The sequence below is a fragment of the Neopsephotus bourkii genome, unplaced genomic scaffold, assembly GCF_033783945.1.
Source record: "Neopsephotus bourkii isolate Nb327-2 ecotype Australia unplaced genomic scaffold, CSIRO-AGI_Nbou_v1 NB_244, whole genome shotgun sequence".
Classification (NCBI taxonomy): domain Eukaryota; kingdom Metazoa; phylum Chordata; class Aves; order Psittaciformes; family Psittacidae; genus Neopsephotus; species Neopsephotus bourkii.
Genome location: NW_026900754.1, coordinates 1,998,245 through 2,018,668, shown reverse-complemented (window position 1 = coordinate 2,018,668; position 20,424 = coordinate 1,998,245). Strand labels below are relative to the sequence as shown.

At 43.5% G+C, this 20,424-nt stretch overlaps 1 protein-coding gene across 2 annotated transcripts in view; it reads left to right on the top strand.

Moving 5' to 3' along the window:
* ANTXR2 (ANTXR cell adhesion molecule 2) overlaps positions 1–16,555 on the top strand; it is a 102,769-nt gene extending 86,214 nt beyond the window's left edge. For both annotated transcript variants that reach the window (XM_061345866.1, XM_061345867.1), the window contains exon 17: positions 14,671–16,555. In XM_061345866.1, coding sequence (XP_061201850.1) covers positions 14,671–14,709 — 39 coding nt within the window. In that variant the 3' untranslated portion in view covers positions 14,710–16,555. The remainder of the gene's footprint in view (positions 1–14,670) is intronic.
* Positions 16,556–20,424: the final 3,869 nt, after the last annotated feature.

Sequence of the window (20,424 nt, the reverse complement as noted above, 5' to 3'; positions counted from 1 at the left end):
GTTAGTACAGGCCAATTTAACCATTATCTAAGTATTCAAGGGCCAATTCCTAAATAAAGTGGAGGGGCTTCCTTCCTTCATTACTAACCTGCCAACCCTAGCACCACCTGGGCATGGCTATAGCATCATAGAATAATAGAATGGTTCAGGTTGGAAAGGACCTTAAGATCATCTTGTTCAAGCCCCCTGCCGTGAGCAGGGATGCCTCCCACTAGACCATGTTGCCCAAGGCTCTGTCCAACCTGTCCTTGAGCACTGACAGGGGTGGAGCATTCACCACTTTTTTGGGCAACCTGTGCCAGTGCCTCACTACCCTCACAGTAAAGAACTTCTTCAGATCTAACTTCAACTTCCCCTCTTTCAGTTTGAACCCATTACCCCTTGTCCTATCACTACATTCCCTGATGAAGAGTCCCTCTGTAGCACCCTTGGTAGGCCCCCTTCAGATACTGGAATAAAGCTCTGAGGTCTCCATGCAGCCTTCTCCAGGCTGAACAGCCCCAACTTTCTCAGCCTGTCTTTATACAGGAGGTGCTCCAGCCCCCTGATCATCCTTGCAGCCTCCTCTGGACTTGCTTCAAGAGTTCCATGTCCTTTTTATGTTGAGAACACCATAACTTCCTACAGAGCTCCAAGTTCTGACAAGCCTTATATATGCTGCAGATGAAGAACCAGATGCTCGCTCATTCCACAGCTCCTAAAAGTTGGTTTCACTGACTGAAATTGTCCTCAAGGATGCCCCCCCCAGTGCGGTGTGGTCTTTTTTTTTTTAGTCAGCTGCTAGTTTTTAAAGTATAGCATATGTTTAACATAGAACATATAGAAAGAAAGAAAAAAATCTTGAATTACAAATGTTACATCCTCATTAGAAAAAGATTTCACAGTGTGAAAATGGTCATTCAGAACAAAACTAAAGAAATAGTATATACAAACATTTACAAAACTAGTTCTAGTTATTATCTTATATATATCCTGATGGAAACCTGAAGTAAGGCTGCTGCTGGGAGCCTCAGGCCTCCTGCTACAGAAACACCACAGCAAAAGGCAGCCCGTACAGATTCTGGCTATGCCATTAGTTTAACTATAAATTGCCTTTACCAAAGAGTACCTTTGGTGAAAGGAGACATGCTGTACATGTATCAGTCACAAATGGCTCCACTACACAGTATCAGATCTCGGTGTAACTATGCTATGAACGGGCTGTGCATCAAACAGGTGCAAACCAAACTGTTCTGTCTGAGAGGGTCTACTGGAAGGTCAGCCTCATCTCAAGGAACACTTACAAGTAATAGAGTGGGCGCTGTCTAGGCAAACACAAAGATGCTTCTTTGTGTTCTTCTTTGGAACAGAACCCTTGATTCATCAGCCTTTGCAGGAACTGTGTTCAGCTGGGAGGTGGCTCCTTACCCCTCTGCTCTTTCTCTAATGCAGGTTAGGCTGAATAAAGCACGTCAGCTTTTCTGACAGACTGACATTGTACTGATTTAATTAAAGTAATTTTTAAGCCAGATAATTCTCTTTTAAATTCTTAGCAGACAGTTATGTTCAATTTAAGAACTCTTTCATTTGTATTTTTATCTGCCGTTTTGTATCTCATACCTACCTCCTTAGGACAAATTGGTCCAAACTGCTGTCACCTATGAGTATGCACAAAACTTACTTTTCTTGGGTTCAGTGAAACTGATCTTAAACTAAAAAGAGCATAGAATGAGGAAATCTTTGCTTTTAGTTCACAGTCTCTTAAATTACCAAATTCTATTCATCTGGACAAGGGTGCTGCAGAGCTCGGAGCACTGGCTCTGGGTACTGCCTGTTGGTCTGTGCTCAATGTGGGCAGACCTGGACCATGATACTCTCCTTGGCTTTGCCAGGAATTCCCTTCCCTATGTTAGTGTTCAGCCTTTCCATGTCTCCAGATACAGAGCTGTACAGTTCAGAGGGCTTTCTCCTGAGGCTTCCTGGACCTGGCTAGGCAGCAATCCTCCAACGAGGTTACTGTGCTGCTGCTTATCACTGCTCTGACTTACAGCTCTTTGTTTGAGAAACAATACAGCAGACAATTAAAAACTAGTAACAGAAGCAAATGCTCACCTCTTCCTTTATCTATAGGAAAGAAACCGTAGGAGGCTATTTCACACCTAAGTTTCTTTGAGCAGCAAATGACTGAATAGGAAGCAAAATTCCAAACTAGGTGGGATGACATCTGCATTCCTATATGCAATCAATATCCTAAATAACCTTCAATACAAACTGACAGATTAAAGGCATCGTTCGGTCCAAACTTTTTCTGAGCAAACTGAAACGATGCAGTGGAAGGTGACCATCACCAATGCAAAACTGTCCTTCAGTAGGTTTATCTGTTAGGTCCTGCCAGTTTGTCTTCAGTCTAGAACACAAGGGCAGGGAGGATTTATCTGAATACCACAACAGGATGAAGCAGCTCCTATTTAGAGAAAAGGACTAAGAAGGGACATGGCAGGTTTCATCTGCAGTTGAAATGAGGGACATCAGCGCAGGTGCCTGTGCTCCCCACTGCATCTTCCACTTTGAGATCTGTTAGTGTCAGCAGCAAACGTAAAGCTCTAGGTACCATCCTTACTATGTCTCTTCCTCCTCCCCCCTTTCTTTCTCTTTCTCTCTATCTCTTTTTTTTTTTTTAGTACACTTCCAGATAAATGCCAATCATTTGGCCAGGGCTCACTCACAGAAGGTACAGCAGGCACAGATGGTACTAATGCATAAATGTAATCTAGCAAAAGTATGCCAACACCAACCCAGAAAAGGTTCCAAGTAACTGCAGTGCACTTACAGGAATACAGTGATTGGCAAGGTGAAAGCTGAGATTTGCAAGAGCTTACTGTTCCCAAATCAGCAATAGAAATTTTACAACAAATGAGCATATTTATTTATTAATTTAGAAAACGCACTTAATACCAAGATCTCCTTGCATATGTATAATAAAGGCTTACTAAAAGCCAAACTCATTATACAGGTTATACTGATTTTAGTAAAATAAGGGAGAAAGGGGAAGATGGAAACTGGAAAGCAGAACCAAATCCAGCGCCATACACCCACTCCCCTGTATTTCTCTGGAGAGCTCCTGTGAGGAAAGATGGGCAGTGCAGGGCGACTTGTAAGTCAAGTGATGTAGCGACTGAAGCTAATACCATGGGAGTGGCTTTCCAGACCATACCTGCCCTATTCTTCCTCAGGATTCAGAGCCTAAAAACATCCACACCAAATCCTTTTTCCAGTAGTAGCTGGTAATGTACACTTAGGAAAAACGTACAGGCAAGAAAACAAACACAGTTTGACAGTGTCCCCATGGGACACTTCTCCCAGATTATGGAGAACATGAGATCTCCTCTAAGGACATCTGCTGCAGGGTGTCCAATGAAAAAAAGGTATTTCAGAGAGCACAGGCTTCACCCCGCGTTCCCCAGTCCGCAGGGAAGGTAAGAGTACCACTTCTGCAGTACTCAAATAGTATCTCCTTGCTGTGTACACATCCTAGAGGCTGCCAGCACCGTGGGTGCCTGGCCAGCTGCTTGGTAGTACTGAAAAGGAGCCTGCGATAGACACCACACTGTCATAATACAATCTGAGGACCAGCTTCTAATCTTACTAGCATGAGCTTTATGCTGCTGACTTTAAAAGAATTGTTCCTGATTTTCAGCAAGACACAGGAGATCAGAAGCAGTGCTTAAAAATCAAGGGAAGCTGGTGTGACACTAGTACATCCAAGTGAATTGTTAGCAAATGCCTTGCTAAGTAAGGAGAGTATTGCTAGCTGTTAAGACAATCCAGGACAAATATCTTAAATTACTGACCTCTTGGCAAAGAAATACTACAGAAAAGTGCTGCATGTGTGCTGCCCATTCTGTCTTGCTTGCTGTCATTACTTCTTGCAAGAAGAGAACTCTCACTCTGCTGGCTACGCAGCCTTCTCTTCTCCAGGCTGAACAGCCCCAACTTTCTCAGCCTATCTTCATACAGGAGGTGCTCCAGCTCCTGATCATCCTTGTGACCTCCTCTGGACTTGCTCCAACAGTTCCATGCCCTTCTTGTTTTGAGGACACCAGAACTGCACGCAGTGCTCCAAGTATCGTCTCATGAGAGCAGAGGGGCAGGATCACCTCCTTTGACCTGCTGGTCACGCTCCTTTTGATGCAGCCCAGGATACAGTTGGTTTCTGGGCCAAGTGGAATTTTTTCCTCACAATAGCTGTGTTATAATTATTTTTAAATCATTTACATAGCATTCTACAGTCTGGGGTGGCTTCTCTCTTTACACATAATTATCATATGCCAGTCAGATACCACAAAATCTTAATGGGCCAGGTTTTTAATGGGGTAGAAATGCTGTGTTACTGCTATGTCACAATCTAGAACACAACCCCAGGATGACTTACAGACCTTACAGCTGTGGAGCGTCTGCTTCTTGTACTCATGAGCCATCTGAAGATGACAGCATCTCTTCAAAAAAGCCTCAGTTAGAGAAGTCTATTAAGAATAGGAGACAGGGAAGTATTGCTAAAGGAGGGAGATTTTAGGAGAGGCTTGAAGGGTGGTCATGGTGGAGGAGAAAAGTAGTTTGAAAAGAACATTTCTTCTGACAGTTACAGTTTATCTGTTGATATCTCTTATTTCAGAGAAAGATAAATTGCATTCTTCTCACTTGAAGTAGCTGCACAGAGGGGAGGAAGGAAGAATAATAGAGATGTCTGACTTTGCTTTAGATATGCCATCTCTAGAAACTGTAGATTTCTGATCATCCTGGTATTTTTAGATGAAAAAGACCCCAGAGTGCCAGATTTTGATGTTTGTTGGTCTTACTGGGTTTAAAATTGTGCTGTTTCTGACTTTACAAGGCTTTAAATGTGATGCATCTAGTAGCATTTTCTCTCTCTTCCTAAAAAAGATGTAGATGACTCAAGGAGTCATTTAGGATGCTCACATGAGGAAACCACTTAAGATCAGGCCTGCTATCAGTTTGGCTGGAGCTCTCCCATAACATAAAAGGGATCCCCAGTAATACTTACTCCTGACAAGGATTCATCCCACAGTTTTAAGAGAGTTCAGGATTCATCCCACAGTTTTAAGAGAGTTCAAAGAGCTAGGAGGACAATTCTCAAGAGAAAACTCTCCACAGCCCAGAGGAAACTCAGGAAGAGTTCTTGAAGCTTCACCTGGAAATGAGTTTTAGAATCTCACCACCCCAGTTTGTTTCCTGAGGAGAGGGAGCTCTCTCAGTGACAGCCCAGCCTATCACTGGGGATGATGGGAGAAGTGGTGTCCTGGTTCTTGTACCCACATGAGCAATTGAGTGCCAGCACGGGGTTAGGTGTGGGATGGGCTGCCAGCACAGGGATCACTTTCCCTCTGGCATTGAGAACAAGCTGGATCTGCCTTCCAAGGCATAATTAGACCTGAAGGAGAAAAGCCCTCCATTGGCAGGCGCCTGCAATGGGGAAACAAGATCGTGTCCTTCAGGAAAAAAAGGGTCAAATCTTGCCAGGCTGTGGAGGCAGAAGCTCTGTGTGTGAAGGAGGCTTATTGCCAACGGGTCAGATGGAGAGTGTTCCAGACAACCTGTGCTAGAGAAACAGGGACACTCCAGGCCATTTCCACATCCTTTCCTTTTGCATAAGCAATGCTTGCCTTGTATGAGGAAAACAACAAACTCCTGCCCTCTAGAGACAGGAGACCTCCAGCTCTGCTGAATAAAATATTTGCCATAACCTCCTTTTGAAGCAGATGCTAGAAATGCATACAGTTTTATTCTCCCCTAAGGCCCACACAACTGGCTCAGCAGCTCATCACGCTCTCCACTTCCAGACCTGGAAGGCCAACTCCTAGGAGGGGCAGCTTGTCATAACCACTCTATTTCAAGGCAGTATTTTATTTCCAGAACTGCTGAATAAAGCAGTCACAGAAAATTTGGCAAAGGAAGATAAATCCCTCTCTTCCTCATTACCAAAACCTGTCTAGGCAGGACAGCAAATCTTGTGCTAGCTGAGCACTTGCTTGCTTTCCCATGCCTGCATGCTTTCCCATGCCTACATGCCTCTGCAACCCACTCATCATCTCATCTTTCTTGGAAAACCAGGCTCCCTGGCGTGTAAATGACAGTGACTTGGAATTTCAAAGGTGGGAAAACAGTGTTATAAGTCTATCCCTGCATATTTGCTCTCCAGTACCAGGAGTCTTAGCAGAAGCATTCTTCGCAGTGCCACACAGGATACCGAGCTACCAAATCCCTTCAGTACTGGGTTTCAGAAGGTTACAACCGCTGGTAAACATGTACTTCAAAGATTTTGCTCACTGTAGCAACTGTGGTGAAATGTCCATATGTCCAGTTACAAAATAAGCATTATTAGTGAGGTGAAAAGCTGCTGTTAATAGCATTTTCTCAAAGCCTTCAGTGTTACTAAAAATACAACAGATAATACCTCTTGACTCCCCGCTGCGGTGCACCCAGTGTTTTCATTTACATCTAAGCCAAGTGCCCCCAAAGCAGACAGCGAGCCCTGCCAGATGACATAGCAACACTTGATAGATGTGTGTAGGGAATGTTTGCTCCCAACCTTTAGCAAACCACATCGACACAAGATCTGCTAAAACACTTGAGAAAACCCAGCACACCAGAGCTTACAATGGTGTTCATCAGTAGTGACCTGCTATACATATCAGTGGGTTTAAGATACTCACAGGGTTTCCCACCACAAATGAATACTTACTGCAAATATTTATATGAAGTAGAAAGCCTGATGCTGATGGCTACAGCTGAGCTGTATATTTTTGTGTAAGAAATACTTGTCTGGAGCAGCAACAGGCTCTTGGCCATCCATGACATATTTTATGTATTTACAAAGCATCATTAAAATACCTATTTTGAACCTATTACTGACAGTTTTGTTTTGTTGACCTCTATAATACAGTGCGGAAAGAGGAACTACCTTTTAAAAGAAATTAGTCCTGTCCTCCTGCACTTCACTTGCTTACAATTCCAGCATGACCAAGGAACAAACAGTGGCTGCCGAGTCAGTCTTGGCTCCTGAGGCACCTGTAATAGTGCTGGCACATGTAAGTTCCTCTAAGCAGTCTTTTTCTGAGGCAGATGATGGCAGGGTTGATTGTGAAACTCCTATTCTTCAAATTCAGATGTTGTAACTTGTGAAAGTTCACCTACAAGGCCACTAAGATTGCTCCCAAAGATCATGAAGTTCATGCACAGATGCTGAGAAGGCTTATTTACACAAATACAAGGACAATAAACAAGTTCTGTGCCTTTCCACTTAGGTCAGATTACCTGCAAATACTGATGGAGTGAAAAAAAAATAAATATCCCTCTTAGGGTAAAAATATATAATGCCATTCATCTGTAGTTTGTTTCTTTTTAGTTGTTGTTACTTTAGGAGGATTTTGAGCCCATCTATCACTGTTTTCGGGGTTCAGAGCTTATCTCATCTCTTGTCAGTGACCTTTCAGTCATCAGTTAAGTAATTTTGAGGAGAAAGCCTACTTGGACAAGCCCTAGAAATGGTTCTAATGTCTGCATCAGTAGTGATGGGCTCTGTAGCAATAACACCAGTTCAGATCATTCCTCTAAGAGATTCATTGCTGATTTATTCTGTGAAAAATGATACCTCCAGCAGTCTACAGCACTGCAAGTCATCTTTTCCCAGGTGCTAAATATCTACCACCACAATGTGGGTCAGGGATGCCAAGTGAGAGTGAGAGTTCCTTCAGGATGTCACATGGTGATGGCACACGGTGAGACACGGCCATGGAGACCCACCATGGGGGGGGAAGGCCTTGGGCAGTAATTTGACATGAGCAAAGACAGGAAATTCTGACAACTTAGAATGGGGTTTGCTGAGTTTTTATGGGAAGATCAACCTGAAATAAAAACCAGGCATCGACGAAGATGGAGCTTGAGCACTAAGATACAGGTTTCTGTTACGAGGGGTGTAAAGCCATTTCCAAGTTCTTACCACATACTGAGCTGCTTGGGTCTCTGAGACAAAGGATTACCTGATGGCCAGTTTGAATCTCTGAGCACTGCTTAGAGCTGCACAGGACATGGGTGGGTTAGCAACCCCTCTCTGAAGTAAGCATATAAATCACCTTTTTTAATATATATATAAAATGTATATATATAAACTTAACTTCAGCTGTATGCTCCAGCTTGTCAACTTACATTTATGAGGTGAGCATAATATTATAATGGTTATAGGAGTGAAATACATCCTGAGCCAGGGAGCTAGTAAAGAGGAGCATGGGTGTTAATGCCAGTGGAATTCTAATGCCCAGGAGATGGGGCAAGGTGACATTACTTCCAGTTAATGTTGCTTTTGATGGCTACAGTGAGGGGAGATCCCTGAGAACCCTTTCTGATGGCTGTAGACAGCAGGGCATGAGCTGCTGCCCTGTTCCAGTCAGTGGTACCAGCTCTGCCGTGGGATTCTTTCAGTAAGGAAAGAGTTCCTTCCTGTTCAGCCCTTGTTACAGGGTGTTAAGGTCCAGCCTCTCAGCACCTGGTTTGAATCACTGGCTGTTTTATTCCATTAAAAGGAGCTTTTGTTGTTAAAACTGCATGAGTGTGTGGGTCAGGAGCTTGGGAAGGAGGAGTTCATTATCCCCAGTAAGTGTTATACTGGGAGGTAATGATTTCAGAGAGGTTTGGGAAGCAGGAAATTGCCTTTCCCTTGCATTAGCAAAGGAGAAGAGGTTTGCACAGTCCTCCTTTACTGAAAGGCCTACATGGAAGAACTCCATACACTCATCTTAGATCCCTTATAGTGAGGCAGATGGCTGGCTGGCAACAAGGAAAGTAAGAGTAAGAAGAAAGAGAACCAGGTAAACCAGGTTCTCATCTGGTAATCCAGACTGCACCAACACTCTCAGCAGCCTGTTGTGAGGACCTGTGGTGAGAACACAGCTTCCTAGTGAGCAGCTAACCCAGGCTCACAGCAGTGCACCCATCACAGAGATGATGCTCTGATAATGCTGTGGAGATGCAGCCAACACTAATGACGTTGCTAAATACATGTCTCAGGAGTGACATTATTCTAGAGCCCTCCCCTTCCTCATGGCTCTGTGGGCACTGATCAGTTGGGCTGGAGGGCACAGAGCTCACATGTGCCATATAACTGACAAACCCCCAAAGGGTATATTCTCTTTATGGAGATACTGCAGCTGGGGGTAGAAGCACACGATCCTCAGCTTCTGCTGGCAATTCAGAGACAGACAGTGGAGGATCTTGATCCTTCAAGGTCAAAGTGAGCCAATCTTTGACAACGTTGTGTATTATAGGCAGTAATGGGCAACGAGGTCTAGTGTGAGGCATCCCTGCCCATGGCAGAGGGTTGGAACTGGATGATCTTAAGGTCCTTTCCAACCTGAACCATTTTATGATTCTGTGTAATACAGCTGTTCTGGACAGAGCTGTAAGTGCACCTTTGGAAAATGTGGTTGTTCTTACCACTCTGAAGTTGGATGCCGAACAATTCATCCCTGTACAAGGAACCTTCTCCTATACATACAGTTACGTAGCATGTTAAAGAAATAAAGTCACACACAAGGACAAGGTATGGATGGGCTGTTACAAGTACCTGACAGTGCAGTGCAAGCTGAGTGGCCAGGTATCACCACATCCCATCTCACACTCCTTGGAGTGCCCTTTCTGAATTGCTGAAGAATACTACAAGTGAGGCCAAACTACCAAAGAAAAGAATAGCCAGGACAGCGAGTTGAAAGTAATAATATATTAAAAGCTGCTTCTTTAGATCAGTGACCACCCAGCAGCAGCCAGCTGCTTAAAAGCTAAGTAAATGATTCAAAGTCCTGTCTGAGTTGTCCTTTCAACTTTCTGCGCATATGGGTGGCAGTTCATAGGTAGCCTGAGCCTATTGGCTTAGTAGCATTTGGAGGAAAGCTGTGATGAAGTATCCACAGCCTCACAGGAGATAGATCATGTTTCACGATGACCCTTGTGACAGCATCCAGAAGTTGAAGTTCAAGGTTTTAGGTAAGAGAACCCCAGTCCCTTAAATTACATCCTTTCAGACAAGTACGCAACACAGTAAAGAAGAGCACACCCCATATATCCCTGTCTCTGTATTTGTCTGTCCTGGGAGGGGATTTTTTCTACTGACCCTGGTGTATGGAAACAACCCCCGTATTTCACACAGAGCTCAGGGAATGCTTGCATATTCCATTGTTTAATTACTCTAGTCCTAAACCACTAAATTTAGTTCAATTTTGTACAGACTACAAGTTGGTATTGTTAAGGTTTATGATCCAGTGATTTACGAGGCATGATACATCGGATTTCAGATTGGTTGTATTGACTGTTTAATTGAATACGGGGACATGAGGGCAATGTTAGTGCAAACTTGTGAATCACAGCAGTGCTGTGATGGTGGTAATTCACTGGTGTCATCAGTTATACAGTACAAGCATGTTGGAGTTGTGAAGGCCAGAACCAGACTGATGAACCTAAGTAGTGCTTCCGTTTAACTACACAATCCTTTCTGTTGAGATTAATCAGAAGAAAAATGTAATATTCAGTTTCTAAACACTGGTCTTAATGATGAAATAGCTGTTGCTACACAGGAGGTTTTCAATTCATTAGAGGAACGAATTGACTTACACACTGTGCATCTTCTCAAAACCACCCTGCATGAAGACAGTGATACTGGTTGCACCTACTTCATATTGGTTTGATCCTTAGGAAATAAAAATTAGTCTTTTTATCTTTTGCCTACTTCAGTTTGCCCTTCTAGAATGTGAATGGTTTAAAAGCTCACTTAAATTACTTATAGTGTATGTGTTATTACCTGTTACTGTCTGGTATGGACAGTGGTTGGATAGCTCGTATTTCTTAGGTGCTTTCAGATTCTTCTACTGATGGTGTTTTGTCTGCCTGACAACACACAATTCCTTCTTTTTGTCCTTCCTCCCCTGTAAATCCTTGAGTAAGGAGTTTAGGCCAGAGACCGTGGGAGATAAGTGGGGAACCAGAATGGGAATTGTTCATTTAAGGCTTTCCTCTGTCCTTGCTATGTCTGGAACCACTTACCCTGGAAACAGAAACCCTCTAAAGCCAGCATTTAGGGCAAAGGGTTATGTACATGAAACCAACTATGGAAAGTACCTCCCATATGAAGACAGGCTGAGAAAATCAGGGCATTTCAGCCTGGAGAAGAGAAGCTGTGTGGAGATCTCAGAGCTTTATTCCAGTACCTGAAGGGGGCCTACCAGGATGCCGGAGAGGGACTCTTCATCAGGGACTGTAGCAATAGGACAAGGGCTGACAGGTTCAAACTGAAAGAGGGGAGGTTGAAGTTAGATCTAAAGAAGTTATTTACTGTGAGGGTGGTGAGGCACTGGCACAGGTTGCCCAAAGAAGTGGTGAATGCTCCATCCCTGTCAGTGTTCAAGGCCAGGCTGGACAGAGCTTTGGGTGACATGGTGTAGTGTGAAGGCATCCCTGCCTATGACAGGGGAGTTGGAACTGGATGATCTTAAGGCCCTTTTTATCCAAACCATTCTGTGGTTCTGTAAGCATACTGAGAGAGAGCCTTGCTAGTAGACACAGATATTTTTTTCCTAAGAAATAATAATATAAAAGGTATAGATGGTAACTGTGCAAGTTAAGATTTAAACTGCAAGCCTGGAGAGAACTCAAAGCCCTGTACTTTGGCTTGAAAGCTATTTCTGAATGCACTTCATGTGTAGGTATTGTGAACTCAGGCACCTTGTCACATCCCATTACCTAAATGTAAAAGCTGTTCTCTCCTTTGTTGTCGTGCTGTATTTACTGTTCCATTAATGACATGGCAGTGTTCCCTACCCTCTCATTAATTAGCACTTTCAGTGTATTTTCCAAGATCCTGATTTCAGCTCTGTCCTCTGAGCATCACACTGCACACAAAAAATGGCTGCTTACACAGAAGGCTTTGTTTCATTTGAAATCTATCACCCTCCAGTGTTCTTAAATAAGTAAAGGTAAAAAGAGTTGCCAGTACAGAAATTCACAGAGGTTCTAGCATAATCTGATCATGCATCACATCTACTGACTAACCTAATGCCTGCAGGAAGGGTCAGAGTGGACCTGACTCCACTTCTGGTAGAAAGGAAGAAAAGATGTATCACAGAAACATCTCCCCAAAAGCTTACTAGGGTGTGGCAGAGGAGACATGTTTAGAACAAAACACAGTGTCTTTTTCTTAATTCTAATGAAAGCCATGACCTGCAACTACTAAGACATCACCTTTAAGTTATATTTTAAGGCTTAACAATTTCTCAATTTATTTTGAAACAGGTTTACTTTCCCTTTCCTCATTAATCCCCCTTATATTGTTAAAAAATCATCTACCACGCTCATGGTCAGCCTTTAGAAGACGATGGACACTCCAAAACTATAGGGCACTTATAACAGGGCACCTGGCCAGCAGAGCAGGACTCGATGCTGCAGACCTGCATGTGCCAGACCTATCTTTGATTCCAGGGATTATTTCAGACCTCAGGTAAAGTGCTGAGCCACTAAATAAGTAATAGCCCAACACCAAAATAAGTAATAGCCCAAAACTTCTCTGAACTGAGGCACTGGTAACTACCATTAAAGAACACTGAGAGAGCTACAAACAAAAGTAGAAATGTTGTATCAATCGGTAAATTGTAATATTAACAAAAGCAGACAGGAACTACTGCAATTCCTCGCTACCTGTTTTCTGCCAGGGTTTTGCGGTGTTGATTTTCCATTGTGGCATTACCTTGGGTGTGAGCATCCTTACTGTCAGTGTTCATTTAATGTCGACTCTGTTGTCACAAGTGCTCAAGCTGCACAGCATTTCTGTATTTTATGCTCTAGAAACATTTTGCTTCTACCACAGAACTCATTTTAATATGTTTAATAAAAACAAAAACCTTCACAAAAACACAAAACAAGCAAATGAAAAGGTGCATAAAGATGTCCAGGCCTTCAGAGGAACCTCTTGGCACTAGTGATCGCTTCTGCATTAATTATATGGATGGTAGCAGCCAGAAGTTACTACAATTACAGCACCCACCTGTTCACTAGTTTTAATTATTATACATGTGACAGAAGCAGAATCAGGAGTAGAGTGTTAGGAAAAGAACTGCCCTGATCAGAACACTGCCCCTTCCATGCCAGTCATGTGCATGTGCCGAGACTTGCCTGAACAATGCCAAATAGCTCTGTGTACCATTACGCTCCCTGTTAACCAAAGCATTTAGGTTTTTACGTTACAACATCAGGTTGAATAAATAAATAAATAGAAGGAATATGAAATTCAGCCCTAATTGCTTTTGATAATTCCGTAATCTCCAAGCTTTAAGAAGAAAGCAGTAATTTTCCTTGAACCACCTATGTTTGAAAAGAAACAAGGATTCAAAGCATAACCACAGCTGCCTGTTCCGGCTTACTTGGCTTCATCTTTGACAGGTCTCTTCTAAATTGCTTCACAGACACAGCAATTTCAAAGTTCTTAAGTAGGAATCAAAGGGACAGAGAACAAAAAACACACTTGGCTTTTTTCCTTTTAAGGGTCTTGCACATGAAATCCCTCTAAAGTATGTGAAATCTGCAGCCCTACATGCCTTTGTTGATGTCTGCAGAGTGCAGAGATAGCCACTGCTACTGCAGAACCAGTTAAGGAGTCACGGCTTCTCACAGGCCACTGGGGTAGGATTCTGTGTTCCAAGACCCACTCCATGGAGACTTTGTGATCCATGGAGAACCTCACTCCAGAACGTGCAGCAGCATGCACTCCTTGTCCCCCACACACTGTCATAGAAGTCATTAATACTTCCATGTCATGTCTTGAAGAATGGCTTTCTCCCCATCACAGAGCTCTTCCCGTCACAGAGAAAAGGTGCTAGGTCCCTCTGCTGCGCCCAAGAGAGCTGTTGAACAAGAGGAGCTGTTCTCTTGGGAGCACACCCTACCTCAAAAACTCACTATCACTTTAGGCATTTAAATAAGCCACTTGCAATTTTCAGGCTTTATCCAAATGAATAAAAAGGGCTCATGATTTTTGCTATTGGATTTGTTCCATTCTTCTACACCAAAAGCTGTCAAGATTGATTTGGGCCTGTTTATGGGAGAATGGTATTTACCTGATAATAACATCAGGAGGAACCACTTTTCGTTTTGGTGCACAGCAATTTTAAGTTGTGTAAGAACAGAGTTTATAGATGCAGAGCTCAGTTATTGCTAATAAAACACTGTTTCCAATCAGCAGCAGCTCTGCTAACTAACAGTCACGTTCCTCTGTGCACTGTGTGAGGGTTTGACTCACAGGGAGATCTGTGGGGAGGATCTGCCTTTGCCAGGATCTTTCTTTACCATGGTTAGAAAGGTTTGAGTTTGCTCACTGCAGTTACTGAGATTTTGTAAATGAGCCTCACAGAAGACCTGAGAGCATTCAAAATGTGCTTTCCTAACATTGTAAATTTGTGAGTTAAATGTAGTGCCTCACTCTGGATAATTTCCATTAAATCTTAAAAGGTTTTTCATGGATACATTATTTGCACAAACACTGGAATTTAAATTACAGCTATCTAATATTCAGCATTCAAACATCTCGGTTGCATGTGTTACTCCACCAATAAAAGCTTCTCTTCTCTTTTCCCCCATCAGGGCCGATGTATCAACTTCACCCGAGTTCAGTCCCAGTAGAGGAGGAGAAGAAGGTATCAGGAGGAAAGACAGCCACATTGGCACTTTTCAACTGAGCAGAGAGAACTAAGCACTTGCTCGCCACATTCCTTGGACCACCTTCAAGCCCAACCCATAAGGCTTCCATGTTCCCCATGCAGGAGCTGGCATCACCGTACAAGCTCCTGCACTTCACCCCAGCACGTCGATGCTCTGTGACTGGCGAGTGCCAAGCAATGAAGCTTTGACTTGCAATGCCCATGCTTCTCCAGAACACACAAGGGAGAGAACACAGACACCAAAGATGATCGTGTTTTTCTAGTTTTGGTATTTTATGTTTTTTTTTCCTTAAGGACTACAAATTCTCAGGATGCAATGTGCTTTTAGCAATGATGCTGAGTTTCTCCAGTGCAGAGAAGGCACGTGGTATTTAAACAGGGACTACTAGCTAAGGGCAGGGTTAAAACCTCCTACCAGGCTAAGCAAGAGCTGAGTGCCTTACAGCCATTTCAAATCACAAACCCTTGCGAGTGAGTCTCCATCGCATTGTGCCTTACAGGAACCTTCTGACTGGAAATCTTGTCACTCTAACACTGAAAAGTGCACACGCATGACAAAATGTAGACAGGGTGCCTCGAGGTATTGGTAGCAAGCAAGACTTTGCCCTTTAGTTTTTGAAGACACCTTTCTTTCATTATGCACCCGGGACAGGGAGAAAATTAATAGAGCGTTATTCCATGGGAAGACAGCCTGTAACCAGGGATCTTGAGTGCAGTTTGAGGGACTGATGCTTCAAGACCTTGACACTGGGGCTGGTGTTTTTTCTCCCCTTTCCTGCATTCACAGTTCAGTAGCGCATAAAACATCATCATCTATAAACATACCTAGCAGTCCTAGAGCTTAGCTATTTTTAGTCTTTTTTTTAGATTAAAAAAAGCAGTAGCCACTAAACTGATATCTCAGGGTTCTCCCCCCACCTCCAAATCTCCAAGGGCTCTTCAGCGTCACAAGCCAGCAACTCTCTTTGCATGAGAATTTCAAAGTTTAATTAATATAATTAAAGGCAACAGCAAGCAGCAGCCTGTGAAGATTTTGCTCATCTTTTTTATGCCTTTTGACATTGAATGACCTATTACTGTGTGTGCATTACTGGGTTTTCAAGGGGGCACTGAGCACTGGTTGGGATTCAGCAGTGGAAAAAATACCTCCTTCCATCAATGGAGAAATTAAATGTAGGGGATGTCGGCTATCAGAAACCATTGACAATGTATGTATTCTAATTTTTTAGAAAAACCAGTGTCGTGTCACGTCGACAATGCCAAATTATGTTAGAGTGAGCGGAAACACTGTGGGGGAGGAAGGAGGGAGCAGCTGAAGAAAAAGGCTCAAATGATCCAGTCACTTTCGATACTGTACTTCAGATGCAGAATGGATATTCGAGGCGAAACCTGACAAAGCGCGCCCGCTTTGATGGGAACTGGTATAGACAATGACCAGTGGCTGGGTCAGTGGGATGTCTCTCTGTGAGCAGGGAGGCTTATCAAATGACACTAAAAATAAGTTCAACAACCATCACGTTGGAGGGGAAAAGGCGAACATTTCACATTTGGTGGGCACAAACGCGCGCAAGATGGAAAGAGCAATGTGAAGCATCGTGGTCTAATTTTCTCCTTTGTGCTCCTCATTGGAATTCCAAGGGACAGAAATAAGTCTCTTGGTTGATGTCCAAATTTGTGGCACTGCCCAAAGAAGCCTTTACATGTATCCACTCGCTTACCTCTTTTGCTTGACTTTATTTATGTCACTGGTAGCCTCATTATCAACAGCCATGTGTGCACATAAGACTATAAATAAAATTATTAGCTAAGTTTCAGGCATTATTTCCTCTTCTTCCTCTCCACCTAGCCTCCTAGCCTCATTTTGCCAGGTCACCCTCAATACCAGCTCCAACAGACCACTACCCTGCCCAACACCGGCTGATAACAGCAGGTACCATCAGTTACATTCACAGGTCAATCTGGTGCCCACAGATGTGGCTCATCCTTCCTCTGCCTCATGAAACTGCACCTTTGATCCTACCAGCTGTTGGGTGGGGACAGTGCAGCCTACTTGCATAAAAGAGGTTGGTTTCATCCATGATGCCCAACCATCCACAAGTCTTTGGCTTGTTTCAGGCCACCTCTGTGTGCCTTCCAGCTGCACTCAAGATGGAGAACCAAACTGGGCAGGTTTGCTAGGGTACAAGTGAGGTTCTGTACTACTCCTCCAGACACCGAGGCAGCAGAAACAGCCTATGATCAGACACTAAGTTAAAACCCTGCTGCCTCTTACTTGCCTTCCCTCCGTTTGTAATGCAAACACAACACTTGCTGTGAGCTAAGGCTGGAATTGCCAGCCTGCATTTTGAGCAGTGTGTTGTTCAACAGGAATCATAGAATCAGCCAAGTTGGGAAAGACCTTTAAGGTCATCAAGTCCAACCATTCCCCCAGCACTGCCAAGGCCACCACTAAACCATGCCACTGCGGGCCTCATCTACACAGCCTGTGAACACTTTCAGGAATGGTGACTCCACCATTCCCTGGGCAGTCTGTTCCAATGCCTGATCACCCTTTTGGGGAAGAAATTGTTCCCAATATCCAACCAGCAGATGAAGATTTCTTCCTCTCACATGTATCTGCTGTCTCTCAAAAGAATATTTGTAAGTAGGAGAGCCAGAGAAATAGAAATCCAAGCATCATCCTTTGTCCTCTCTAGCTGTCTAGCCATGTTCATTAAAAACTGGAACCTGCAATTTTTCACAGAGTGGCTGATACAAACCAAAACCATATTTCAGGTGTCTGCACTGATTTTCCCATCTAATTCACGTGATAGTACAGCATGTTATTATTTAGCTGAAGATAATAACCTAAGAGTTTCATTATTGTACAGTGTGGAGTATGTCACAAATAATGGGGGGGGGGGGGGCAAGAGGCACAAGGGAAATAATACTGTAAAACCCACTGATGCAAAATGACACAAAGTGGGACTTCTAGGCACGAGAGCTCAAAAGCGTGATGGGTTCAAACTGAAACGGGAAGTTCAGGTTAGATATAAGGAAGAAGCTCTTTACAGTAAGGGTGGTGAGGCACTGGAATGGGTTGCCCAAAGAAGTGGTGAATGCTCCATCCCTGGCAGTGTTCAAGGCCAGGTTGGACAGAGCATTGGGTGACATGGACTATGGGGTTGGAACTAGATGATCTTAAGGTCCTTTCCAACCCAAACTGTTCTGTGATTCTATGATTCTATGCTCAAGCAAACCTCCATCAGTAGGTTCAGCAGCATATGTTCTTTGCATGGGTTCAAACCCTGGGGTCTCCTTACAGAAAGACCATGTCCTGGTAACACTGCTGGGATCTGTTTTAGCCTGCATAAGAAAAGTAACGATCTCCTGAAAAAATAACTGAGCACAGAAGTGATCCAGAAAGCATTCTACATGTATAAATCCCACAGTCCAAAATGACTCTTAGCAAGATGTGTGGTCATTGGTATCTATTTCCATGTCAAAAAGAGCCTTAAAATACAGGTGACAGAGCAACTACAGGCACTGGGTGATGAGACCCTTCGCATGCTAAACCCAGTTAGGAATGTTCTGATTTTTAAAAAGTGCCTAAACCTGAGACTCTGGTTTGGTCTCTAGAGACTTTACACTGAGAAGTACAACTCGGTTGGGGGGTTCTGTGTTGGAAGCACAAAGATTAACATAGAGCAAAGAATAAAATCCTCATGGCCATGTACAAATGCCCTGTAGGGTGGCACCAAGAGCCGCATTTCTCCCCAGCAGCATCTTGTTTCACATCCCTGCCGATGCCCTGTATTGGAAGTGCTCATGGCCAGGTTGGATGGGGGTTTGAGCAACCTGGTCTAGTGGAAGGTGTCCCTGCCCATGGCAGGAGGTTGGAACTGGATGAGATTTAAGGTGCCTTCCAACACAAACCATTCTATAGGATTCTATGATTGCTCAGACCCTGAGCTTTCATTTGCTCTGTCTCTGAACCCCAGGTTCTGCCTCAGTGGTGTGGACAGTCACACTTCGTGCACAACAGCAGCGCGAATGTGCAACAAAAGGGGAAGTAGTTCCAGGGAATCAAGTATTAGCTCCAGGAGACTAGAAATCTAAAAGGCTTCTCATGCAGATGCCACCAGCTACACTGAAACCTGGTTCTGTGGCAGGGTAGTGGCTTAACACTCCATTCCCCAGTAACCTGGGATTTCTGTAAGCTTCTCAAACATGACTCGGTCTCCAGGAGACACAAACACCACTCTAGAAGAATCTCTCAGTTCTGAAGGGATTTACTGATGCTCCTTTTGACTTGATCATGTGGAGAAACAGAGCACATGCCTCACTACCTATGAGACTATCACCAGTAGCAAAAGCACACTGGTGAAAATGTTTTTTTTCTCTAAAGAGTGATAGTCCAACTGGACAAAAATACTACCAGCCAGTCCTCGCAGAGCTGCTGTTACCACCAAGACAAGGAAGGCAAGGAACAGGAGACATTAGGGTACCCTAAATATAACAAGGATTGTTTTATTTTTTACATTTTGATACTAGCAGAAATTAATTGGTGAGGGGGTGTAAAAAGGCAAAAGAGAACATTATTTTTTAACTGTCTCAGTAAATGGCAAGTCTTACTCACATCCCTGCACCATGATGTGATAGACTCCGAGTACACCATTATCCAACCTCTTGGAAATCTGTGGTGAGACAGGACTGCCCTGGTGTTTTCACCTTTAAGTGTGTCCTTACAATTCAAATCATGTTGACATACTTAAGGGAGAAAAAAAATGCAAGTTGAAATCCCCACATAGGGTAGGTTTTACCTTTGCTATTCCTCCCTGCATGTGGCAAGGGAGCAGGGGAGAAGGAAGGCACATAGCAATAACCTCATATGTGAGTGCAGTAGCAAGGGATGCACCTTGTACGAGCCATCTTCCCTGCATGTACATACCATCAGGCAGGAAAACACACAGATTTTCCAGGAGCCCATCCACTTAGTGTAACAGTAATGTTAAAGATTCCTTTCAAGTCAGAAGTTTCAGCCTGACACTACCAGCAGAAATAAGCAGGTCACCCACTGCTGAAGCCAAGGTGGGGTGTTACAGAAGGTCAGCATTCCCTTTCAGACCTCTAACAGGGAGGCTTTGCCATTTATCTTCAGCAAAGAGAAGAGGATCCAGCCCAAGCAGCTGGATTTGGAATTGACATCACCAAACTGGCAAGCCCCAGATGTCAAAGGAGGCAGACGCACCATACAGAGGAAAGACACTGGTAGAAACATTGATCAGGATTACAGCAAGCAAGTACTGTATTTGCTAATGAGTATCTTCTAAATACCTCTTGTGCTATCGCAAAATGACTTAATGTCAAAATCTCTAGTAAGAGCCTTATCAGACCTGGCATGTACTATTTTACTTCACAAATCTGTTTTGCATTGGCTCAATTAAAATTGTTATATATTTTTGGGTCTCATGTAGGTGCCATCTGTTTAACAGTACAAGTAGGTCCTGTGATGCACTTGTAAATTTTCTGCTGCAATAATTTTTTTATATATATAATGGCGGACTTTGGATACAAGGAACTGACCATACTCAGTGATTTTTTGTTGTTTTGGCAGTACAACAATTCTGATCGTGTCACAAGGATGGCTCTGCAGCTGATGGAAAAGCAAAGAACTGATCTACATGTTTGCAACGAG